We start from the raw sequence: 27,548 nt of genomic DNA, 5'->3' as shown, positions 1-27,548 counted from the left end.
TCTTTTTAACCTGTACCACTTTGCTCTGTTCCTGAGACTCTTATTACATGTGTATTAGTTCCCTAATAGTATCCCACTGAAGCTCTGATTATTTCGTTTCTATTTGGATACTTCTTTTTTTTTTTTGAGGTGCGGGGGATTGAACCCAGGGCCTTGTGCATTTGAGGCAAGCATTCTACCAACTAAACTACATCCCCAGCCCCTGGATATTTCATTTTGACAATTTCTATTGCCCTATCTTCAGGAGCTTTTCTTCTGCAGTCGCCAATCTGCTATTATTTATATTCAGTGCATTTTTCATTTCAATTTTATTTCAGATATTATATTTTTCATATAATATTCCCTTTCGTGTCTTTTATTTTGTTGTTGTCTTCATATTTCACTTTATATCCTTCAGAAAAATTATAGATTTATAACATTTATAACATTTGTCTTATAATTCCAACCTTTTGCATTACTGGGTTTATTTGTATTTGTTGCTTTCATCCTGATTTTGGTACCTATTTTTCTGCTTTTTTGCATGCTTTGTCATTTTTATTAGATTCTAGACACTGTAAATTTTGTGCTAAATTTTTTTATACTCCTTTGAAGATTGTTGGCCTGGCATTTAGTTATTTGTATATAATTTTGATTGTTCTGAGTCTTCTTAGTATGTTTTCTTATGATGAGTTCAATATATATATATATATATATATATTTGGTCCTGGCATTACTATAGCCTTGGTACTAAGATTTTACCCTCTTAAGGACTCCATCTAAATTCCTTTATGTTAGGAGATCTCTCTACTCTGGCTAGTAGGAAAGTAAACTACTGAGAGTTTTTAAACATACTGCTTTTGGGTGGCTCTTTCCCTGGCTTTGGTAGAGATGGAACTTAATTATATACAAATTGATAATCAGTCATAATTTTTTTAAAAATATTTATTTATTTGTTTTAGTTTTAGGTGGACACATTACCTTTATTTTATTTTTATGTGATGCTGAGGATCGAACCCAGTGCCTCACGCATGCTAGATGAGCGCACTACAACTTGAGCCACAACCCCAACCCCAATCAGTCATAATTTTGAGAGGACCCTCTTCAAAAATCTCTCTGTGCAACTTCTGCCTTTTCAGAAAATTCTACTATTGTAAATTCTACTACTTTAGGTTCCTCTTCTCCTAGTCTCTTTAACTTGGCATGACTGTGGGATTCTGTTGGTTTCCCCAATTTTGCTTAATTCATTTGTTAGTCTTTTCTCAGGGAATGTAGTTTTGTGCTATATTTCCTCTGTCTAAAAACTGTGGTTTCATATATATTGTCTGGTTTTCTAGCTGTTGTAGCAGGAGGGCACTTCTCATAGGAGAAGGGGAAGCAAAACTCCCTAACTCTTTATAATTAACTTAAATCTATTGTATATTTGTCAGCAGTCCAAAATGCCCGTCTGCTCTTTCATGTGATTTTTTATTTTTTGTGATTTGAGAATTATTTGCTTTCTCCTTTTAATTTTTTCTGAATGATCTTTGGTATAAGAGATCTGTTCTCCTATTCATTCTTTCCTGTTACTCATTAGTAATTGTATGCCTTAGAAATATTTTATAGATTAAGTGGCTTAAGTCTTTTAATTTTCATTAAGTTTCTTTTTCAGAATTCTAGTGTTTTGGTATATTTACCACATAATTTCACATAAATTTGTAGCTCATTAATTTATTTACTTTTGTGCTAGCAACTAGTAAATAAACTTCATTTGGATTTCACTTTTTTTTTTCATTTTCCAGTATAGATTACTAGTTTTATTTAGTCCACATGTCTTTTTTTTTTTGGATTGAATTCAGGGTCACTTTTGTATTTTAGAGACAGGGTTTCACTGAGTTGCTTAGTACTTCACTTTTGTTGAGGCTGGGTTTGAACTCGTGCCTTAGCCTTCTGAAGCTGCTGGGATTTCAGGCTTGTGTCATGTGCACTGCAAACCCACATATCTCTTTTATTTGTTTATTTTTATGTGGTGCTGAGGATTGAACCCAGTGCCTCACACATGCAAGCAAGCGCTCTGCCACTGAGCTACAGCCCTAGCCCTCTACATGTCTAAGTCTAAGTCCCCTCTAGTGTTTCTTATGTTTATGACCTTTTAAGGGACATGAAATTTTTCATTTACTTTTGAAGAGTACTGGTCAGGTATTTTGTGTGATATCTCCCAGTTTGAGTTTGTTTCATGGTTTTTCATGAGACAAACTGGATTTTTTGTGTTAGAAATTATGGTAAGAAATACATAAGATTACCCTGTAACCATTCTTTAAAAACAACAAAAATATTTTTTTGTAGTTTAGATGGACAGAATACCTTTATTTTTATTATTATTATTTTTTATTTTTATGTGGTGCTGAGAATTGAACTTACCTGGTCTCCATTCTTCTTTGTTGTGTAGATCTCTAGAACTTTTCCATCTTGCATTTTTTAAAGTTTTTTTTTAATATTTATTTTTTAGATGTAGATGGACACAACACAATGCCTTTATTTTTATGTGGTGCTGAGGATCAAACCTGGGTCCCGTCTGTGCTAGGCGAGCACTCTACCGCTGAGCCACAATCTTAGCCCACATATCCTTTTTTTAAAAAATTGATTTATAATAAATGACAGTGGAATGCATTACAATTCTTGTTACACATATACAGTACAATTTTTCATATCTCTGGTTGTATATAAAGTATATTGACACCAATTTGTGTCTTCATACATGTACTATCACTTTCCACCATCCTCGCTAACCCCCTGCTGCTTCCCTTTTCCTCCCACCCCTCTGTCCTCTCTAGAGTACGTCTGTTCCTCCTATGCTCCCCCTCCCTACCCCACTATGAATCAGAGAAAACATTCGGCATTTGTTTTTCTGGGATTGGCTAACTTCACTTAGCATTATCTTCTCCAATGCCACCCATTTACCTGCAAATGCCATGATTTTATTCTCTTTTATTGCTGAGTAAAATTCCATTGTGTATATATGCTGAGAATCAGTAAATGGGATGGATTCAAACTAAAAAGTTTCTTCTCAGAAAAGAAACAATCTGTGAGGTGAACAGAGAGTCTACATCCTGGGAGCAAATTTTTACCCCTCCTACGTTAGATAGAACACTAATCTCTAGGGTATATAAAGAACTCAAAAAGCTAAGCACCAAAAAACAAAACAAAACAAAAACCCCCCCAAAACAAATAACCCAGTCAATAAATGGGTCAGGGACCTGAACAGACACTTTTCAGAAGAGGATATACAATCAGTCAACAAATATATGAAAAATGTTCATCATTTCTAGCAATTAGAGAAATGCAAATCAAAACTATTCTAAGATATCATCTCACTCCAGTCAGAATGGCAGCTATTATGAAGACAAACAATAGTAAGTGTTGTCGAGGATGTGGGGAAAAAGGTACACCCATACATTGCTGGTGAGAATGCAAATTGGTGCAGCCAATATGGAAAGCAGTATGGACTTCCTTGGAAATCTTGGAATGGAACCACCATTTTACCCAGCTGTCCCTCTCCTCGGTCTATACCCAAAGGACTTAAAATCAGCATATTACAGGGACAAAGCCACATCAATATTTATAGCAGCACATTCACAATAGCTAAACTGTGGGGCTGGGGATGTGGCTCAAGCTTGCCTGGCGTGCGTGCGGCCCAGGTTCGATCCTCAGCACCACATACAAAGATGTTGTGTCCGCCGAAAACTAAAAAACAAATATTAAAAATTCTCTCTCTCTCTCTCTCTCTCTCTCTCAAAAAAAAAAAAAAACTAAACTGTGGAGCCAACTTAGATGCCCTTCAGTAGATGAACGGATAAAAAAAAATGTAGCATATATACACCATCTTGTATATCTAAAACTCAATACCCATTAGACAACTTTCCGTTCTCTATCCTTCTAACCTCTGGCACCACTATTCTACTTTCTGTTTCGTGATTTTGACTGCTATATATCTCATGTAAGTGACACCATACAATTCTTATTGTTTTTTGGATAGCTTATTTTACTTAGCAAAATGTCCTCAAAGTTTATCTATGCTGTAGTATGTGACAGGATTTCCTTTCTTTTTGGGGCCCAAATAATGTTCCATTGTATGTATATCAGTTTCTTTATCCATTTTTTTTTTACTATTAAAAAGTTTATTTAACTTAAAGTTTAATATGAAAATGTGCATGACCCAATTTTTATGCCGTAGAAAAACAGGCCCTTTGAAGAGGGCACGTGGATTTCTCTACTGAACAGCCATTATTTATACTTGTTCCAAAGCTTCTAACATGATACTATTTCCTCATATATTTCCATTCCAATATTCTGTTGCCCCCTAGTTGTCATCTCCATACATTCATTTATCACAAGACTCATAAAGGAGTCAATTTTCTGAAGTATTCCTTGGACATGTCTGCCCATTTAATTTCAATGATAACTTCTTGTCTGTATTTTTTTTCAGCTCAGGAGGGTGAACTTTGCTCATATTGTCTACCTGGCAGGCTCAGAGATGCTTTGAAACAGGGTTGGTGGCATCCTTCCATCCATTCATTCATCTTTTAATGGATATTTGCTTCTACTTTTTGGCTACTGTGAATAAGGCTGCAAGGAACATGTATGCATGTGTGTATAAGTATCTCTTCAAGAGATAAGGTTGCATAAGTCAGATTTATTTAATATACTAAAATAATTTCCAAAATAAGAGATTAAATCTTGAATAGGTGAAGCAAAGTACAGCCACTGTTTTTTATCATTACTGAAATAATTTGTATACCTCCATTCTTGCGTGAGAGGATTTCTACAGTTTTATATACCCTTTTTTCTACTTTTAAACCTTATAATAACTTCAAGAGATCTAAATGTGGTGTGTGTGTGTGTGTGTGTGTGTGTGTGTGTGTAAGATTCTCATTTCATAAAGAACCTATGGGCCCTAACACTTTAGGCTTTGGCCCAAACTCAAGTTCTTTGCTTTTACAAGGCTTTTCTTCAGCTAGATGCTGTGGTACATACCTGTAATCTCAGCACTTTGGGAGGTAGAAGGATCATAAATTGGAGGCCAGCCTCAGCAATTTAGTGAGGACCTAAATGATTTCGTGAGAAATCATTTGTTCTTCTGTCCTCTAAAATGGTAGTAACATCTGCAGGCTTCATCAGATTAAGGTGAAAGATGACATTAATTTCTATTAGTATAAAGTATAAAACGTACAGTATTTTTGGAAATAGATGGACTAAACCTTTATAAATATATAGAGTAGATTTAAGTTAAGTATTGTGACATCTGTCTTATTAGGATTGAAATTCAAAGCCAGTCTTGTAGAAATCAGTGATTTCCTCTTAATCATAATTCCTGGAGTTTGGGTATTGTTACTAGGCTCTTAAGGGTGCTACTATGAATTCTACAGTAGTTGGTGTTATTCTATTGGTTGTTAGCTGAGTCTGAATCTAGCCCAAGGTCTTCAAAATCTGATTTCTTATCTGTATCACTTGAACATATTTAAAATATAGAGTTCTACACCAGTACATCTGCAAAGAAGCCTGATAATGTCTGCATTTATCCTTACTGACAGGCATTTAAAAGGTACTGTTTTGATTGGTGGTATTCTAAATAAATAGCAATGATTTATGTGGCTATTTTATCCACGTAACATTTCTACTTGACTCTGAAAGGTTTAGTCTGAAGGTGATATATGGCAGGTATAGTTAAATATTTTGTAGTTAAAACATACTTCTTGCTTAGATAATCCTTGATTGTTGCCTTTTGTTCAGAACTCTTTTATAGGGCTCTCAGAATTAAATAAAAAAGGGCATGGTTTGATTTAAAAGTTCAAATGAGCTAGCTGTAGTAAGTATAAATTTCTCCAGATGAATATAGGCTAATTAGATCTTATCTGAATATTTTGCCTTAAATTTTTTTTTTTTGGAAAAGAAAGTAATCATCTATAATCCCACCATGCTAACATAACAATTACACTTTTTGAGTATACTTATCAAATTTAGTCCACATGCAAACATTTTTACATAATCACGTCTAACCATAGTTAACAAGTACTGGTCTCACAATTGCCAAGTAATCCTAAATTCCTTCCTCAATTCCTATAGTTTAAACAAAACAAAACAAAAAGATTACATAACAGTGATTCTCATTCATAGTGTGACCTATATCTAGAGCAAGGAGAAGTCACTGTGTGAATTCTCTACTGTCTCTGTTATTGATGGAATTGAAAAGTTGTATAAAGTAAAGCAGCATAACCTTAAAAATCTCATTTTGTTTTGGATTTAACTCTATAATTTTGGCACTGTCATTATTCATATTTTCAAAAATTTGGCTGGTGTTACAAATGGCAAAACAATATGAAAAAATGTTCAACATCTTTAGCAACCAGGGAAATGCAAATGAAAACTATACTAGTATTTTATCTCACTCCAGTCAGCGTTGCAATTGTCAAGAATAAAAAAAAAATGCTGGCAAGGATATGGGGAAAAAGGTACACTCATCAATTTTTGGTGAAATTGCATATTAGTATTAGTATTAGTATTAGTCTGGAAGGTAGTATTGAGATTTCTCAAAAACAAACAAACAAAAACTAGGAATGGAACCACCATATGACCCAGCTATTCCACTCCTGGTTAGTCATTGAAAAGAATTAAAATCAGCATGGTATAGCGATACAGGCACGTCAGTATGTATAACAGCACAATTCATAATAGCCAAATTATTGAACCAACTCAGATACCTGTCAATAGATAAATGGGTTAAGAAAATGTGGTATGTAGATATATACAGCAGAGTTTTACTCAGCCATAAGGAAGAGTGAAATTGTAGCATTTGCAGTCAATGGATGGAACTGGAGAACATAATGCTAAGTGAAACAAGCCAGACTCGGAAAATCAAGGGTCAATTTTTTTTTTTTAATATGTGGAAGCTAGAACAAATTAAGGGAAAGAGGGGGAGGGAGATCAGATATCATAAAGATATAGGGAAGATCAGTGGAGTAAAAGGTGGTGATATAGAATGGCAGGGAAGAGTGACCAGAAAGGAGAGGGAATGTGGAATGAATTCAACATAATCACAGTGAATTCTACCTTTATGTATATGTATAAAGCACCAATCAAAAATAAATAAAGGAAGGAAGATCAGTAGAGTAGAGGGAGAAGAACAGAGAGGAGAGGAAGGAAAGCGTGTGGGCACTGGGAACTGAAATGGAGCAAATCAAATTCCATGCATATATGATTTTGTCATAATTAACCCAGTTATTATGTATGACTATATACTTTAAAAACTGTGGCTAGTATTAATATGAGTTCTCATCCTCTGAGCACATATATTACTTGATAAGAGTCAGATAATGAGAAAACTAGTGGCCATTTAATTTCATATTTGTGGAATTGTTTTTGATATATTTTATATGTTGATATAAGCCATACCTTGAAAAACATTTAAATTTTGACTTTTACAATTCACAATTCCAGATTTACCAGCAATCCTAATGTCCTAACAATTAGTAGGGAATATGAGCTCAGGCCTTGTAGTTCCTGTGAGACAATTAGATTCCCCTTCAATTCAGAAGGCTTGGGAAGTGATGCCCTAACTAAATACATACCTTTCAACATTTCATGCCAGAAAAGGTTATGTTAGATATAGAAGAAATGATGCTGGTATGGTACATTATGAAAAAAATAGATTTTGTGGTATGACATGAGACTCTTTTATCTTTTATAACAAAGATTCTTTGGGAACATTCTTTTCAAGTTTCAGATAGACTGAGACAGTAATATAATCTAATTATAAATCATGAGCTGCATCATTGTAAATTTCATTCATTTCTTTTAGTAAGATTGTATTTTTTTCCTCCTCCTCCAATCCCTGCCCCATGTTGGTTTTATAGTCCTCATAGATCTTACCTGAGCTCTGAAATTAGCACAAGATAAATTTTTCTTGGTGTTAATCTTTGAAATTGCTTTTTTTTTTCATTTTAGGAAATCTACCTTCTTTAATGTATTAACCAATATCTTACCTGAGCTCTGAAATTAGCACAAGATAAATTTTTCTTGGTGTTAACCTTTGAAATTGCTTTTTTTTTTTTCATTTTAGGAAATCTACCTTCTTTAATGTATTAACCAATAGTCAGGCTTCAGCAGAAAACTTCCCATTCTGCACTATCGATCCTAATGAGAGCAGAGTACCTGTGCCAGATGAAAGGTTTGACTTTCTTTGCCAGTATCACAAACCAGCGAGGTAAGAAATACTTTATGTCATTATTTATTTCATGGCCCTGTACATACTGAATAAATAAATAGATGTAATATATTCAAAGTCAAGTAGAAGGATTTTTCTTTTAAAATTTTTAATGTAGCATTGTTTTGGGTGATTATAAAAGTAATCTAGAGGCAAGAAGGAACACCCAGTTGTTAACATTGCAGTTATTATTTCCTTGGCAGTATGAAGTAGTGGAAGTAATCAGTTTGTGTTATATGATTTCATGTCACTTAAAATTATAGTGTATGTTTATGTGCACGGGAAAACATATGTAATGAAGATCACAAACTCATTGTTGGATATCTCTGGGTAGTAGAATTTTTAGGTGACTTCTATGTACAGTGGTCTCTCAACATGGGGATGGGATGGGAGGAGGGATTGTTCCAGGACCCCTGCAGATACCAAAATTTCTTACTGAAATGGTGTATTTTTTGTATATAACGTATGCATATTCTCTTATATACTTTTTTAAAAAAATGGATTAAGGTTTCTTTAAATATTTTTTAACTTAAGTTTCAAAATTAAAATTTTAGAAATCCCTTCTGTCCACTACTCTTACACTGTCATGACTTCCTTTTTTTTTTTTTTAATTTATTTTTTAGTTTTAGGTGGACACAATATCTTTGTTTTTAAATTTTTTTTATGAGGTACTGAGAATTGAACCCAGTGCCTCATGCATGCTAGGCAAGCGCGATACCACTTGAGCCACATCCCCAGCCCCAGACTTCTTTAAAAAAAAAAAAAAATTGTGGTGTTGAGGATATATCTCAACAGTAGAGTAGTTGCCAAGCAGTGTGAGATGAGGCCCTGGGTTTGATTCCTAGCACTGTGTAAAGGGAAAAAAAGTTTTAAAATGTTATTGGTGCACTATAATTATACACAATAGCAGAATTCATTGGCATATATTTGTACATTCACACCCTCCCAAATATTTTAGATATCTTTAGATTACTTACAATGCCTAATATAATGTAAATGCTATGTAAATAATTAATATTATTTAGGCATTAATGACAAGAAATAGAATCTTTATGCATTCAGTACAGGCACATTTCCTGCCATTCCCCAAATACTTTCCATCTTCATTGGTTGAATCTTAATGGTAGAGCACTTACCCATCATATGCAAGGCCTTGGGATCAATTTGCAGTTCTATAAAACTAACAAACAAACAAACTAACAAACAACCACAACAGAAAAGATGTTCCACACTCATATTTTGTCTGCCTTAGTCTTGGAGTTAACCATTTCTGCAAAGAGCCCTGATTCCTTTAGCAGAGAATCTTATTTGGAAACAGAGTCTGGATGTAGTTGTTTTTGTTGCCACTACTCTTCCTATTTCTTCACAGTGGACAGAGCTAGTAAATAAATGTGTATTTACTTACATGTATTTATATATACAGTATACCCATCCCACATATTTCTGTATTTGTATTAAAGACCACAGCTCACCTCTAATCCAGTCCTACACTATAGGGTTCTTTCTAGCTTTCTTTTTATTCATATTTGTCCCTATCATCTCTAACAATGAGAATCCTAGCTCTTGTTTTCCTCAATATATTTATACCTTTGTCTAATCCTTTCACATGTGATCATTCTCTTGATCCTACAAGGTTGCTTTCTGATTGGGCACTCATCTTACCTTGGGTGTTGGCTGCTGGCGGGCTGTTCTTGTACCTTCCCTGGACAAGTTTCAGTTGACATCATGCTGCCTTCATTTCCCTCTTGACTCCCTCCTTGTGTCCCTAGCCCACTAGACTGGTCATATAACATTGCTAAAAGTTTTCAGTAACTTGAGAAGAATACAACAACAATAAAGCTCTTGAACTTCAAATTTGTTGAAATTTTAAGCAGCAGTGGTATTAATTTCTTAAAATTTTCCTTTACTAAGAAACATTGATCAAATGTCCTCAGGGAAATAAAAAGAATTTTGACCTCTTTTTGCTTAGGCAAAAAGAAAAAGAGAACCAATAATTCATAGTATTTCTTCTTCCTACCCCAAACTTCTCTGTTATTAGCAGCCCCTCATCTTTTGTGTGTTTGTTTTTTGTTTTAAATAAAAGAAAAATTCTACTTAGAAGTATCATTTAGACTTTTTCTATTGAAGAAAAATTTATAAATGTTTTAGTATTCTGCTAATTACAGTAAAGTAATTAAAAGATTTTAAATATTATTTTAGTCTTAGAATTTCATAAAATCTAAAATATTATTTTTCTTGGTCATGAGATCATTGGTATATAACATATTAGAAATCCTTGAATTTGAAATATTGTGTTAGGGGGCTGGGGATGTGGCTCAAGCGGTAGCGTGTTCGCCGGGCATGCGTGCGGCCCGGGTTCGATCCTCCAGCACCACATACAAACAAAGATGTTGTGTCCGCCAATAACTAATAAATAAATAAATGTTAAAAAGAAAAAAAAAAGACACAGGAGTTTGGACTTGGAAACATTAAAAAAAAAAAAAAAGGAAATATTGTGTTAGAAGTTAAACTTTTATCCTGTATCTAAGTCAAGAGTCAGAATAAAGAAACAAACTTTCCTTCCTTCCTTCCTCCCCCACCTTTCCCCCGACTTCTTTCACTGGGGATTGAACCCAGGGACACTTTAGCACTGAAATATGTCCCTAGCCCATTTTGTTTTTATAAAGGCTCTTGCTCAGTTACAGAGGCTGGCCTTGAACTTGCAATCTTCTGCTGGAATTGCAGGCGTGTGCCACTGCATTGTGTTAAGAAACAAATTTTTTATTAGGAAATAGAATCTCAGAGCTAGAAATCTTCTTGTCTAGCTTCCTCATAAAAAGAAACTGAAACCCAGAAAGATCAAATAATTTGCCTCAAGGCAAGCTTAATAGTTAATGTCAACTAGGAATAGAATTGAGAACTTTTTACTTAAAATCCAATGCTTTTCCAGCCATATGCATGCTACTGTACTTCATATTTATCCTATTGAATAAATGAATGAATAAACAACCATACTTAGAAATATTGTCATTTAGGATGAGTTTGGTTGCTCTTAACATATTATTTATTGAATTAGTAACAGGTAGTATGACATAAAGCTCAGTGGTATCATCAAGGGCTTCAATTCTTTCCCCTCTCTACTCTCTTCATCAGCTTGATCATAAGGTTGCCTTCTCTGTGTTCAGAAGATATCTCTCAACTCTTGGGACTGTATACTCTCTCACTTGCGTTAAGAGTGAAAGAAAGAATTGCTTCTAGAAATTCTAAGGAGACTGATGAACTTCTATTGAAGAACCTCTTTTAACTCCTCATGACAAACCTCTCCACAAATCTTGTAAGGCAAATAGGGCAAGACAAAGGTCCTAGAATAATTGGTTTTGTCTAGGAATGAGATTAAATGGTTTATAATAGGTCTGCACTTTATGCTTCTAGAATTAGGGATATAGCAAGCTTCTTCAAAGCTCTGGACTACATTGTAGATACCAAGAGAAGGGGCAGTAGATGTTGGAGAGGGAAACACACTATCCAACTTCAAAAGATAACCACATTTTTATATTTTCAGTGGATTTGCTGGTAACAATTATCAAGTGATTACTATTTGTAATAATTTTTATAGGACAATTATTTTGAAATGATTTCTTTTTCATGTAGATAATAGTTTTGTCTTTTGTGGAAATTTTATGTTGTAGTTTATCAGGGAATGAAATTGACATTATATCATATATCTTTGTCACAGGACATTGAAGTAACTTTTATTTGCTCATATGCTTGAATCTCCATTTTTAAATGGCAAACTGATTTTTCTAGTTGGTTTCTACCTTGTGTTAACTGTGCCTTTAATTGGCAAAGCAAAAGTTGTTTTGTATATACATCTAATTCTCTTGCTGTTATTAACTAGTTCATTACAATTCTGATAACTGGTTCTCATCATTACATTTATTTTTTGACTATATAGCCTATGTGGTGGTTAAATTCAAACTCAGCCTGTTTGTCACTACTATTTGAATGATACAATAAATTTCCTAACTCCCGTTAAGACACAATTTCCTTATCTGCAAAGTGGTTTAATAGTAGCATAGCACCTACCTTATAGAGGTGTTTTGAACTTCAAAATGGAATTATACATGTAAAGTTTTTAGTTTAGTACCTGACACCAAGTAAGTTGGCTCATTTTTTGATGATTAACTTGCCTTGTTTATGTATACTCTTGAAGCATTCTCCACTGCTTTTGTGTGTGTGTTTGTGTGTGTGCATGTGCCAACAGAACTTTCAGTAAAATTACCAATAATTAATCTCAAATGATAGAATAAGAAAATCTATTCTGCTTTCATTTTATTCCTCATTTTCCTAGGTAAGAAAGGCTCATGTATTAAAAGGTTATTTCTTTTTTTGTGTGTGTGGGAAGGGTATTCATTTATCATCATTATTGAGTACCTTCTAAACCTTGTTCTATCAAGGAAAGAATTTATGAAATGTATTGGTAATTAATTTGGTTGATAAACAGGCTCTTAGAACTGTTTTATAATGAAACCATCTTTTGTATTTCAGCAAAATTCCTGCCTTTCTAAATGTAGTAGATATTGCTGGCCTTGTGAAAGGAGCTCACAATGGGCAGGGCCTGGGAAATGCCTTTTTATCTCATATTAGTGCCTGTGATGGGATCTTTCATCTAACACGTAAGTATGGTTGTTTATTCATTCATTGATTTCATTTAAGCTTGGTGTTTTATTTCCATTATTGCTTTAAAAAAATTAGAAATGACTGATGAGTAGAAGATTGCTTTGCTGTGCAAGATGAGTCATGGATTAATATGTAATTTTAATGTCACTTAGTATCATCTGCACTTGTGAAGACTTAATTCCATAGTGAGTATATGCTATTCTGATATGATATTTTAGTTGAATTTTATTCCCTGTTCTGGATTAAAGTTGTTGAAAAGTGTCTTTGAGGAACTAACTCTGTAGAGTGTAAAGACATTTTGAAATTTTCTTTTTTCTTTGAGTATTGAGTTCAGGATCTTATGCATGCTCAGCAAGTGCTCTATCACTGAGTTACACCTGTAGCCCTGAAATTTTCTTAAGCTGTGGAACTTTTCTGCACTTTTAAACTTTTCCATGTGTTGAGAAGGCAGAACTGATAGAGAATGGGATTCTAATTATTTCAGAGGAGAGAAAGGCACCCTTATGAGTAATCAAAAGATTAAGGAGAAACTGTATATCAGCTAGTCATTATGGAGAGTGGGATATAATATAAAAAGAGAAAACACGTAGAACCTTGGGTTGACTTGAGTTCTTTTGACTGCAAAATTGAACCAAGGACATAGCAATTCTTGGGCAAAATAGATGGGTTTAGGTTAAGGCTCAGGTCAAGACTGCATTTTATAATAATCTATTATAATGACCAAATTAATGCAAACAAGGAAAGCAAAAGTTAGAGGTAGGTTCCAGCTATGGTCTGGTTCAGTGTTTTTGTTTGTTACTGGTTCATAACTAGGTAATTATAGTAATTGGGAATGAGCATTTAGAAAGATTTGTGGCATTTTGATTAATTTTTTAAAAGTTTGAATCAAATAATTAAAAAGTTGTGCTAATTTTTTTTGTATGTCTTTAAAATTTTCATTTGCCTACAAAAAGTCATTTTATAGTATTTTACAAAAACTCACCACAGATAATTTGAGAAGCATTGATTCAAATGGCTACCTATTGGTTAAATGTACGGAGAGACCTTCTGGCAAAGAATGAATTTGGTAGAAGGAAGAGAAATTCAGTTATGTTGAGAAGTGAACCTAAAACCTGAACATAGGCCTTTTATGTTTTTCCACTGGTTCTGGTGACTAATGTGAGGATTTAAAGACAAGGTGGAGTCAAACATGACTCCAGGGCTTTTGGACTATATTACTTGAAAGAATCATGATCCCCTTTTAGAGATGTTAAGTATAGAAGGAGAAGCAAGTATTGAGAAGAGATGGTGGGTTCTATTTGGGACATTATTTAAAATTTTTGTACTTGAGATATATAGAAGTTGGATTGGTGAGGCAATTGTGAGAAAAGATGGCGACAAGAGAACCAACGACTTGAATATAAAAGGAATTGAATTTTTGTATGGAATAGAACTGAAAATAGAGTCAAGTTGGAGAGGTTTAAAAATGAAACATTCATTGATTTGTAGCAAATGTGAACTAATTACGTATAGCATGAAGCTGCAATATTTAAGTTTTTCTACACATAGTAATGTGAATTTTAAGGTAATTATGCTGAGTGGAAGAAGGCAGTCTGAAAAAAGAAGGGAGGGGGGCAGGGGGTTGGAAAGACAGTGGAACGAGATGGACATCATTACCCCATTACCCCAAATACATGTATGAGGACAAGAATGGTGTGACTCTACTTTGAGTACAACCAGAGACATGAAAAATTGTGCTCTCTATGTGTACTATGAATTGAAATGCATTCTGCTCTTATATATAACAAATTAGAATAAATAAATAAAAATTTTAAAAAAGTAAACAAAAAAAAGGAGAAAAAAGATTTTGTCCACTGGGTGCAGTGGCACACACCTGTAATCCCAACGCTTTGAGACTGAGACAGGAGAGTGGAGAGTTCAAAGCTAGCCTCAGCAACGATGAGTCGCTAAGCAACTCAGTGAGTCCCTGTCTCTAAATAAAATACAAAATAGGGCTGGGGTTGTGGCTTCAATCTCTGGTAACCCCCCCTAAAACAAACAAACAAACAAATAAATAAATATCGATCATATGATGGATGGCTTGGGGTGTAGTTCAATAGTAGAGCATGTTGTTTAGCATGCATGAGAATGTGAATTTGATCCCCAGCACCACAAACAAACAAATATCATTTTTCAAGTTCAGGAATGTGCACATATTTTTATAAATTATCCATTAGTTGTACATTTTTGGTGCACAGTTCTATGACTTTTAACATATATACAGATTGGTGAAACTATCATTAACAATTACTTTCATCATCCCCCAAAATTCCCTTATGCCATTCCACTCCCATGCTGTTCCTACCCTTAAACCTGGTAACTGCTTTTCTCTTCTGTTACTGTATTTTTTTTTTCTTTTTGAGAATGGTACATAGACGAAATAATAAAAGTGCATTTTTTGTTTAGTTTTGAAAAAAATATTTACAGATGAAATCTAATGGTATTATTAGCATATTAATATCTCTGGGCCCATTCATCAGACATGTTTCTGGATCCTAGGAGGAGGTAACTGTTTTTTTTCCAGTGTGCTGGAGATTGAGCCAAGGGTTTGGTGTATGTAGGCAAATGCTTTCCTACTGAACAAAATTTTGTTAGACCCCCAGCCCTTTGTCTTTAAACATCGAAATTTTTTTTTCACTTTTTTTTTCTTTAAATACAGGTTGAATATCCCTTGTTTGAAATGTTTGAGACAAGAAGTACTTTGGATTTGGTATTTTTTCAGATTTTGGAATGTTTACATATACCTAATGAAATATTTGTTGATGGGATCCAAACTTAAGCATAGAATTCATTGATGTGTCATATATACTCTGTATGCATATCCTGATAGTAATTTTTTTAAAAAAATACTTATTTTTTAGTTGTAGTTGGACACAATACCTTTATTTTATTTATTTATTTTTATGTGGCGCTGAGGATTGAACCCAGGGTCTCACACGTGCTAGGTGAGTGCGCTACTGCTGAGCCACAACCCCAACCATGATGGTAATTTTATACCGTATTTTTAGTGTGTCTGTGACCTGTCACATGAAGTCAGATGCGAGTTTTTTACTTGTGGTGTTATATTAGTGCTCAAAAGTTTAAGATTTTGCAGGATTTTGGATTTTAAATTTTTTGGATTAGTTGTGTTCAACCTCTGTTGATTTTTTTTTTTTCACTCTACAAAGTTTACCTTTTTAAAATTCTGTCTTAAATCAGAGTAAGTCTTGAACTAATAGAGTTCCCTATATCTAAAACATAAAATGCCTGGAAAATATAAAATGTAATAAAAAGGGTAAGATTTTTGTGCTTGTCAAACTTTCTACCTATGACCTTCACTACAAGGAATGAGGAACATCAGGGCTTTGGTAAATGGTGTAATTTCCTATACTTAGCTTTAAGCAAAAGTTTTTGGAATTTCATACTTACTTTCTTTTTTTCTTCCAGCAGTATGAAGTCCCCAGTTGGAGAGGCAGCATCTTATGTTAAGATATAAATACCCTAGACTTACCCAAAAGCCGATTTGACTAAATAACTAGGTGCAACTGATAATAATAATGACTTTATACCATTCTGCTTACTTAATAGTTTTTCAGATTGTTATGTCTTGATGGTAGAAACATAGTGAGGTATATAGGCCTTATTATTATCCTTATTTTTATGTGACAAAACCAAAGCTTTGAGAGGGAAAATCATTTGTCGAAGTTGCATAGCTAAAAGATGGTAGTTCCTGTGATTAAACCAACTTGATATGACTTCAGTCTTTTCTGCCACATTCTTTCTGTTACAGCATAGCATTAACTGCAACTCTGTTGTCTAGCCTCTGGAAGAAATAATGTTTAAGGTAAAACTGACAATGCAGGAAGAAAAGTAGCTAATTTTTTAAGGGTTAAAGTAGCTTGCTTACATTTATTTATTTCTCTTACTATAACTTGATAGTTTATAACTGTTTAAATTTATATGATACAGAGTGATATGATTTGTGAATGTAATGTAGAATAATGAAGTCAAATAAATCACATATTCCATCACCTCAAATACTTAACAATTTTTGTGGGAAGGACATTTGAAACTTACTCTTGTAGCAATTTTGAAACGCTTAATATTATTAACTGTATTTACCATGCAGTGCAATAGAACTAAAACATAACACATACCCCCCCCCACACACACATACTCATATTTCTTCAATTTCAATGAGATTGACGATCATCTCTCCATTCCTCCATCTCCCAGCCTCTGTAATCACCATTATACTCTCTACTTTGACTCTTGATGCCTATGTCAGAGCTCCATGGAACTAAATTGGGAATATTTGGTTACATTACAATGTTTGCATGATCCTATAAGTACTATCTGAGTAGAATTTTTTTTCAGTTATTTTTATTTCTGAATGAAACACTTGAGATTTGATAATTCTGTCAAGTAGAAAGTCAGTAAAGGCGCTGGGGTCATGGCCCAGAGGTAGAGTGCTCGCCTCCCATGTGTGAAGCCCTAGGTTCGATCCTCAGCACCACATATAAATAAATAAAAATAAAGATATTGAAAATATATTTTAAAAAAAGAAAGTCAGTAAAGGATTTTGATGGATTTCTTGCATTTAGAATGTATTCTTTTCGATTTGTTTTGTCTCTATTTACCTAAGAAGATACTGGGTCTTTAAGAACTCATATTAGGGATGGGGATGTAGGTTAATGGTAGAGCCTTTGCATAGATGTACAAGGTCCTGGGTTTGATTCCCAGTATTGTAAAGAAATATTTTTCCCGTGTTTATAAAAACACTGAAAATTAATATTCCAAAGATTATTTAATGGATTAAATTGCTTTTGAAAACAAAATAAATGCACATTATACTTATGATGCATTATTATTATGGAAGATTTTATTGTCATGAAATTGTTTTAAAAAGCTAAATACCAGGTTCACTTTAAAAATTTTTTGAGGTTAATTATCCACATTTTTCCTTCAGGTTATTTTTTACATAAGCCAAGTAAAATTAAAAAAAAATTGTCTAAACCTTTATTCACTTTGAAGCAGAAATTCAAGTGTATTGTGACATTCAGGATATATATATGCATACATATATATATATATATATACATATATATATATATATATGTATATATACACACACACACACACACACACTTTCTTTTCCTTTCCTTTCCTTTCCCCTCACTCCCTCCCTCCTTTCCCCTTCCTTCCTTCTTTGTTTTTTTCGTACCAGGGATTGAAACCAGAAGTACTTAACCACTGAGCAACATGCCCAGCCTTTTCTATTTTTTAATTTTGAGACAGGGTTTTCTAAGTTGCTTAAGGCCTTACTAAGTTGCTGAGACTGGCTTTGAACTCATAATCCTCCTGCGTCAGCTTCCTGAGCTACTGGGATTACAGGTGTGTGCCACCATCCCTGGTCAGGATATATATTTTTAAAGTAATCTCTTAAAAGTTAGTAACTGTTCAGGAACTGGGGTATAGCCCAGTGAAGGCTTGGGTTCAATCTCCAGCACCCCCCCCCCAAAAAAAAACCTATTTAAATGTTATTAAAAAGAATAATGGGGAAAAAATCTAATCATATTAGTACAATACAATTATTTTTTATATTTTCAACCTGGTCCTTAAAGTGGAATGTGTATGGGTTTATAATCAAACCTGAGAATAAAAAAAAATCAGTTCTCAATTGCTAGCTATGTAACTATGAAGAAAGTAATACTGTGTCTCTGAACCTCAATTTTCTCAATTACAGATGATACAGCTAATGAATATTTATATATAGACCTTTTGTGTACTACAAGGTGAAAGGATATAAAATATACATTTAGAATTCTATCAGATTCATCCCAACCTCACTCTCCATCTGTGTGTGGATATTAATTTTTTACTAATTATTTATTGTTTTTTGAATAATTTTAGGTACATCACATATTGGAATAGATAAAACTAGGTTCAGAAAAATGTATCTGATGTAGTATTGGGGTACAGATTGAGAAATATTGTTCCTGGTTGGATGCTTACTCCTCTGTTTTACTTTCATAAGTGATGAAACACCATCAGTTTCCTTTGTTTTCTTCTGGAATAGCATTAGGAAACATTTTCTTTAATGGGCCATATAGTAAATATTTTGCTCCATGAAGGTCTTCTTTAATTTCTTTCTTTAGCGTGTTGTAGTTTTCATTGTAGAGGTCTCTCTTTCATTAAGTTTATTCCTAAGTATTTTATTTTATTTTATTTTTTGATGCTATTGTAAATGGAGTGGTTTTTCCTAGTTTCTCTTTCAGAGGATTTGTCACTGATGTATAGGATTTGTCACTGATGTACAGAAATGCCTTTGATTTATGGGTGTTTATTTATTTTTTAAAAATACTTTTAGTTGTAGATGGCACAATATCTTTTTTTTTAAAAAATTAAAAAATATATATTTTTTAGGTGTAGATGGACACAACACAATGCCTTTATTTTTATGTGGTGCTGAGGATCAAACTTGGGTCCTGCCCGTGCAAGACGAGCGCTCTACTGCTTTACTTTATTTATTTATGTTTATGTGGTGCTGAGGATTGAACCCAGTGCCTCACACATGCTAGGCAAGTGCTCTACCACTGAGCCACAACCCCAGTCCCAAGGGTGTCGATTTTATATCCAGCTACTTTGCTGAATTCATTTATTAGTTCTAGGAGATTTCTGGTGGAATGTTTTGGTTCTTCTAGGTATAGAATCATATCATTTGTAAATAGTTATAATTTGAGTTGTTCTTTTTAAATTATCACTGTTTTTATCAATTTTTAGAAGCAATATAACTTCCTATTGTTAGATTTTTAAAGCTTTGAACATGATGAGCTTATTGAATTCACTGATTTCTTTGCTTTGTAGAGCTTGACCTTAGAAGTTTTAAAATTATATTTCAAGAAGAAGCTAAGACATTTGTGTATTCTCTGAAGGACTGGATCTTTGGCAGGATTACTCTATCTAGTGACAGCTATTTATTGATAATACTTGTTAAAGATTCTTAGTAGTACTTAGAAATATGACTTTATGGGCTAGTAATAAAGAGTTCTGCTTTCTGAGGTAGGGGATAGTTTTGTTCCCAATTTAGAGACACATATGGGAGGTTCTGTTATATCGAACTGTTAACTATATATAAAGTGTATAATTACTTATAATTTTAGAGGACAAAATTTTAAATGCAGCTTGATTTTTTTTCAGTTAAGATAGTATGTATGTGTGTATGATGGTGGAGGTGATTTTGGGAAGAGGAGATACTGCCTGTACTTTGTATTCACAGGTTGCTTTTTATAGTTAAAATTTCTGTCTATGGACTTATTTTTGTGTGAAATTTCAACTTCTTGTATTATTTTGCCTTGCTGATTTCTAAAAGGAACTTTAGCTCTCCAAAAGACAGACATTAAAACAACCAAGAAAATGATGAGAGCCAAGAAAAAGTAAAAATTAAAAAGGTAGATTAATAGTCAGGAGCCTAAATATTAGACTGTGCCAAATGAAATATTGAAATCAGGAATAAATCTTACTGCTGAGCATCACAGTAGTCAAGACAAGGAGAGAAATTATGGGTTGTGTCTTTTCTTTCTTTCTTTCTTTCTTTCTTTCTTTCTTTCTTTTTTTTTTAACCAATAATCAGTGGGAGGTTTGGAAGTACAAATAAATCTAGGGCTAGTACAGACACTTAAAGAGACCACATTGTGACTTTGCTGCAGTGTCTTCCTTAGACTGGCTTTTGTCCTCATCGTCACAATAGATCTTTTAATACTAGGTCTGGATCTCCTTGCAAGGTGAGAAGTAGGAAGAAAAGAACGAAATGTGGAATGAAGGATCTAGGTAAGAAGGACCATTTTTAAGAAACCCACACAATGGCCTCCGCTTATTTTTCAATGGCCAGGAATAAGAATGTGGACAGTACTAACTGCAAGAAAATCTGTAAGAGATTTTTAAAAATATCACGTCTTACTAATCTGAAATTTGGATTCTTTTGCTATAGAAGATAAGAGTGTACTGGGGAAGCCCCTAGAAGTCTGTATCATTCTTGTCTGGAGAGCAGGCCACAAACATACCAACGGATCCATGTGATTGTGTCTTCATGATTTGGTCATATTGCATTTGAAATCAAATACCAGTAATAGGTACTATAAAATACCCATGTTATCCAGTATGTAACACAATTGTAAATTTGCCATTGGTCAAGTAAGTTATCGAAAAGGAAATTAGGCGTATCAATAATGAATCTGGGATCAAGAAATCCTCTTTTCTTACCCTCTATAGTAAAAATATTATTTTACAAACTTTTTGAGATGAAACCTAAGGGTTATTTAGAGGAGTATAACCTTAAAAATAAAGACTAGAAATTACTGAGCTTAGGGTCTGTTTTCTTGACAAAGGACTGATAAGTGTGTTTCTACAATCACTGGAAAATAACACTAGGGTTTCTCTCCCAGTGAGAATTCTTATATACGCAAGTGAGAGGACTATGGTTGACATCATTTACACATAGGGATATTTAGTAATATTAAGTTTTCATACATTTCTTCAAATAACTATTGATTTAAAAATATTTTGAAAAGAAATTTCTGCTAGTTTGGGTGCTCACAATAAGTGTGATTATTCTCAATCTCAGCAATATTGGCATTTTAGGGAAGCTCATTCTTTGAAGTGGGAGGGGCTCATGTATACTGCAGGACATTTGGCACCATCCCTGATGTCTTTCCATTACATGCCAATAGCACCTCCCATCAAAAACCAAAAATGTCTCCAGACATTGCCAAATGTTCCCTGGGGAGCAAAACTGTTCACACTTGAGGACCACTGCTGTGGACCTATACTATTAGCTTTTATGTATTTATTTTTAATCAGCACTGACCAATGGAAATATAAGGTATAAATGTGAGCTACATATGTTAAAATTTCTGATAGTTTTATTTAAAAAGTAAGAAGAAACGGTTGAAATCAATCTTAATAATATATTAAATTAACCTAATCACAGTATTTTCAAAGTGTGATCAATATGAAAAATTGAAATAATTTACTTTTTTGGTATTATGTCTTTGAAATCTGGTGTGTGTTTTATACTTTGAGCACATCTTGGTTTAGACTGGCTACATTTCAAGTACTTATTAATAACTTAATACTACTTAATAGCATGTGGCTCGTGGTTTCAGTATGGGATAGCCTGGCTATAGAATTGAGTTGCAGAGAGTGATGGGTGACTTGTTTTTCTTTAGACCCTTAGGGTTTTAATAGGTGAATGCGTTGCAGGGTGTGTGGTGGCATTTTCCCCTGTAGTCCTACCTACTCTGGAGGGTAAGACAAGAGGATTGCTTAATCCCAATTTTAGATGTACAAAAACGACGTAAAATTATTAAGAATTGTGCATTAATACAATGAGAGGGGCTAGGGATGTAGCTCAGTGGTAGAGCATTTGCCTGGCATATGTGAGGCCCTGTATTCCCAGCACCCCCCCCACACACACACACACATGGTGGGGGTGGGGTGGCAGGGGTGGAAAGCCAGACACAGTAGTGCAAGCCATAATCCCAGTGACTCTAAAGGCTGAGATAAGAAGGTCACAAGCTTGAGACCATCCTCCACAACTTAGCACAACCCTATCTCAAAATTAAAAATAAAAGGACTGGGGATATAGCTCAGTGGTAGAGTACCCCTTACTTTGGCTTAGACTGTTGTAATGTCAGAGTTATCAGTAATCTTTTTCTGTTTCTGTAAAATGTTTTTAAGCTGGGCTAATCAAGATGAGTCAAACAGGATGATTTAGTTAAGGTGTTTACTTTCAGATAACTAAATGAGTAAGTTCTGTTGTTAGAGAAGCTACTTTCTTGATTGTTCCCATAGCATTATGTTTGTATACTGTGTTCTACCATAAAGGGATAATTCTAAAAAACTTTAGTGCAGTCAACCTGTGCATGTGTGTGTGTATGCATGTGCATATGTTGGGCTGACAGGAAAGTAGGGCTGCCCTTAAACCTGTTTGTCTTAATAATAAACTAATTTCTTTATGTGTAGCTCTTTCCTATTTTGTATATTCTTGGTGAGGGGATATTATCCAGCTTACTCATTTCACTATGGAAGTGTGAAGGGGACCTTGTTTGTTCTTCCAGTAAAGCCTGGAGGTGGCCATCCAACCCAAGGTGGGCTTTGAAAGATGCAAAGACGAAAGAACATCTTTGAGAACTCAATACTTTATTTCATGTGGTATTTTGAAAAGTAAGAATGATATTAAGGGAAAGAAACATAGCCTTTTAAATAGATTCTTAGCAATTTAATTAACATTATGCCAATATATTTAATATGCATAGTGCAGAATTATCTAAACAAAATTCCTATTTATGAGAGCAAAGGGAAACTAGACAGGCCAGCTCACTATTGTTTGAAATATGATCAGTAGTCATCTACTTGAAAAGAAAAGTATTCCCTTATATATATATAATTGATTGGATTATATGCGATTTAGATAGAAACTTGTGATTTAGAGAAAATAAGGGTCATTCCATAGCACATATAAAATTGTAATTCATTTATGGGTTCATACCTCTTTTCCTTATACTTTATGAATAGACAGTTTTACACTTTCCCTTTTGATTAGATATGACCAAGTAGATGCTATTACTTAAAATACAGTTTTAATTTTATTTCTTCTTTCTTTTGTAAAAATGTTTTCATTTATGATGATGTGTGTAATATTATGGCTAAGTTTTTATTTCAATAATTTAGCTTCTTTTTAAACTTTTCAATATTTGCTTTTCTTAAAGAGAGAGAGAGAGACAGAGAGACAGAGACACCACTCTGGGAAGTAGAGCATTTCAGTTTGGGGAATAAATGCTAGTTATATTGTTTGATTTTGATACTATTTCTTTTATTTTGATATGTCTGTGTAGTTATACAATTCTTAGAAAATACTCCTCTTCCTCTCTGTCTCTTCTCCCAAATATGATTTTAAACCCTTGACTGACTACACTTTTCTTTTGACTTTTACCCCTCTTACGCTGGTCAGGCAAATTATTATGCAGGTAGAACTAAAATCAATCCATGTAGATGATTTCTGTGCAGATGGTTAGAATTTGGGGCTGGAAAAAATAAAAGCTCTTATCCTTTCTCCTTTGTTATTAATAACAGATGTGTCTTCATTCTGGTTTATATTACTATCCTTCTGTATCTGTTTTAATTTCATATGTCTAAGTTGTTAAAGCTTTAATTTAACAATAAGATTCCAGAGAGTTTCTTTAGTTTTGTTATGGGTGTTTGGCTAAAAAGAGGTGAAGATGGAACTGATGGAAAAAATAGTTTTTTAAGTTACCTTTCTAGTTTATATGGAATTATAGTCCTCAAGGCACTACTGCTTTATTGAACTGCTAAATGAGAAGGTAAAAAGGCCTTCATGTAATTGCCCCACCCCCTTAGGTTAAGTTAGGTGTTTATATGTTTAGTAAATCATCTGTAATTACCGTAAACATAAATTACTATTTTCAAGATTCCCCTCCCCCCTTCTACATAAGACCATCATTTAAAAGTTTTAAATGAGTCACACATTTTTGCCTAGACACAAATTACCAATATAAGGCTTTCTCTGATTGTATTCTAAAATAATAGTTTTTTCCCTTGAGTCCTGTAATTTTCTTTTTCAGCAGTATTTATTAAATTAATTTAGTATTGGATTGTAGTAAACAATTTGACCAAAAAACATATGTTTTCTTTGTTCCTTTAGTACAAATTCAATGGGTTAAGTAATTATACAGTGGTTCTCATCTACATATACAATGCATTCTAATAACCAACTTCTCTTTACTGTGGAAAATATTATAGCAGTAGGAAACAGTTTCTTCTACTTTTCATTGTAACGTTGTATAAAGCTATTTACAGTTTAATTGCTTGAACATATCATGTGTGTCTTTTATCTATTTTAGGTGATTGAGGAGTTCTTTTTCTTGAATATATGTATTTTCTGGCATATTTTAAAGGTTCTTTTTCTTGTCTTCTCTGCCCAGAATAGCCAACTGTATGGGTTCTTTTTAACTCTTGTTTCACTAATAAGTTGAGATTACTCAGGAATGTGGAGGCAACTTTTAAGATCCTGGAGAGTCTCTTGATCTTCAGGCATCAAGGTTGAACTGTTTTATTTTAGTTATCAGAACATTGTCAAAGCATTGAGACTGACTTGGTTTTGAAAACCAGTTCATTCGTTACACTTAACTTCCATGAATGAAATCAGATGAGCACTTGATTTTATTATATGACTCTTCAATTTCCCTGTAACTTGTCCTTTTGCAAATTTTATACTTGATACCCTTAAACTACCCATTGTATGCCAGGTACAGTTTTCCCACATAGGTGACCAATCTTAGGGCTTTGTAGTGTACTTGCTGGCTCTAGCAGTTGAAGGAAAAGCAGGGGTATAGGGTTCTAAGGGCCATAGGCTACACAGCAGCATTTGTCCTTTAGAATCAGAAATTTTCTTTCTACCTTGGTGACTTTAAGGTGTCATTTTAGAATTCCCCAAATTGGCCATGAGCCTGGAATTTGCTTGCTCAGGGCCATGATGTTGTCTGGTCCATCTTCTCCCGCCCCAACTCTGTCTTTGCTGTCCTTTTACTACCTGGCTGTTACAGTTTGGTTATGAAATGTACCCCAAAGGATCCTCTGTTTGATAGAAGAATATTCAGAGAGAGAATTGGATTATGAAAGCTGTAACCTAATCAGTACATCTTAGTTTGAATGGACTGACTATGTGGTATCTGTAGGCAGGTTCATCGTGTTTGGGAGGAGGTGAGTAACTGGGGGGTTGCCCTGGAAGGGTGGATCCTCCCTATGGCCCTTGCCTGCCCAATCCCTGCTTCCAGACTGCCATTAGCTAGTAGCTTTCTTCCACTGGGCTCTTTATCCTTAATGTTCTGCCTCCCCATAGGCCCAGAACAATGAAGTCAGCTGTCCATCGATGAACCTCTGTAACTGAGTTTTAAATGAACTTTCTTCTCCTAAGTTGTTCTTGTTTGGGTATTTTGGTCACAGCTGCAAAAAGCTCACTAAACCTGTAATTCCAGTGGCTCTGGAGGCTGAGGTGGTAGGTAGGATCTAGAGTTCAAAGCCAGCCTCAGCAAAAGTGAGGTGCTAAGCAAATCTGCAAGACTCTGTCTCTAAATAAAATACAAAATAGGGTTGGGGCTGTGATTCAGTGGTCAAGTGCCCCTGAGTTCAATCCCCAGTAGCCTCCTGCCACCACCCCCCCCCCAAAAAAAAGCTAACTAAAATACTGGCTCCCATAGGCTTGACTGACTCAGCTCTTTCCTTAGCACTCGAAGAAGACTTCATTGTTCCACCTGAACTTTAGATATTTTGCACTTCATACAGGTAAGAGGTTGGGCCAGGGGAAGATGGTCTTATTCCTCTTCCTTAGTCCTTTAGATGAAAGGCCACCTTCTGTTTTGACCAGTTACAGAGGTCTTACATGCTTTCCAGAGGAATAGAACAAAAAATTACTGATTTCCCATGACTTTTAAACTTTTTGGGAATAGTGTTCTCTCTTTTCTTTGAATGTAGTGTTCAAATATTAATAAAGTATTAGATGTAAAAGTTCAGGGCTGGCATATATTCCACCTATTTTCCTAACTTGATTTTTTCTATTTTTGTATGTATAGGCTAAATTCTGATTTGTGTATTGTGGACAACAGTTTTATTTGGGAAAGAGCTCTCAATTAAAATTATTATTTATTTTTAATAATAATTTATTAAATAATAAATTTATCTATCTGTCTATTTATTTATTTATGTGGTGCTGAGGATTGAACCCAGTGCCTCACACATGCTAGGCAAGTGCTCTACCACTGAGCCACAACCCCAGCCCCTCAATTGAAATTATTTTGAATGTGATTTTTTTGGTTGGGGAGTCAGTGGTCTTAGGGTTTGAACCTAAGGCCTTGTGCAAGTTCTCTGCCACTGAGCTATAGCCCCAACTCCCCTATTTGATTCTTATAGGAAAGAATCAAATATTTTCTCCTGTGAATTAAATATTATTACTCTATTTTAGAGATGAGGAAACTGAATATCAAGGAATTCTAAAAATGCATCCAGGGCTGGGCATAGAGCACTGTCTGAAGCCTTGGGTTCAATCCCTAGTATTGGTGGGTAAGGAAGGTGTGCAAGATTACATAGCTACTGAGTGGCAGAATTAACATTTTTTAGCAAAATTTGGATCTTTGCAGCTATCCTTTATTTTGTAGTTATTTTTATTAATATTATATGATAAAACATTTTTCTTATTTTAAAATCTCTTTAATGTTAATGATTTTAAATGATAGGATAATATTTCATTGTGTCCTTGGTCAAGAATTTGTAATTCTCTAAATATTGGATAGCTGATGTTTTCAGCTATTTTGCTGTCAGATAACTCTTCAGTGAGTAATTTTTTAATCTGCATATTGCTTTACCTTTGTTGGATTATTTCCTTATGAAACAGTTATCAAAGAGAAATTAGTGGTGAAATAATCTACTTCTTTTAATGGCTTTTGTTGTTGTTCTTTTAAAATATACATGACAGGGCTGGAATTGTGGCTCATCGGTAGAGCACTTGTCTAGCACGTGCAAGGTCCTGGGTTCGATCCTTAGCACCACATAAAAATAAAGAAACAAAATTAAGGTATTGTGT

The 27,548-nt window shown here is 34.2% G+C and overlaps 1 protein-coding gene, 1 non-coding gene and 1 pseudogene across 4 annotated transcripts in view; 1 reads left to right on the top strand and 2 right to left on the bottom strand.

Annotated features, from left to right (window-relative positions):
- Positions 1-27,548, top strand: part of Ola1 (Obg like ATPase 1) — a 139,556-nt gene that overhangs the window by 9,281 nt on the left and 102,727 nt on the right. The window contains exons 1-4 of one of the 3 annotated variants that reach the window (XM_026389567.2): positions 8,126-8,215; positions 11,348-11,528; positions 12,743-12,870; positions 20,658-20,722. In XM_026389567.2, coding sequence (XP_026245352.2) covers positions 20,710-20,722 — 13 coding nt within the window. In that variant the 5' untranslated portion in view covers positions 8,126-8,215; positions 11,348-11,528; positions 12,743-12,870; positions 20,658-20,709. Of the gene's footprint in view, positions 1-8,071; positions 8,216-11,347; positions 11,529-12,742; positions 12,871-20,657; positions 20,723-27,548 lie in introns of those variants that run through there. The other 2 variants (XM_026389565.2, XM_077798852.1) reach the window with 2 other exon arrangements.
- Positions 4,244-4,465, bottom strand: LOC113183289 (putative small nuclear ribonucleoprotein G-like protein 15 pseudogene; annotated as a pseudogene).
- On the bottom strand, positions 8,748-8,807 carry LOC113183314 (small nucleolar RNA SNORD75). Its single transcript, XR_003300853.1, has one exon. It is a non-coding gene; the product is annotated as a small nucleolar RNA SNORD75 (small nucleolar RNA).

This window comes from Urocitellus parryii, chromosome 1, assembly GCF_045843805.1.
Source record: "Urocitellus parryii isolate mUroPar1 chromosome 1, mUroPar1.hap1, whole genome shotgun sequence".
In the NCBI taxonomy this organism is placed as follows: Eukaryota; Metazoa; Chordata; class Mammalia; order Rodentia; family Sciuridae; genus Urocitellus; species Urocitellus parryii.
The sequence above is the reverse complement of the archived record's forward strand: the minus strand, read 5'-3'. Positions and strand labels throughout refer to the sequence as shown.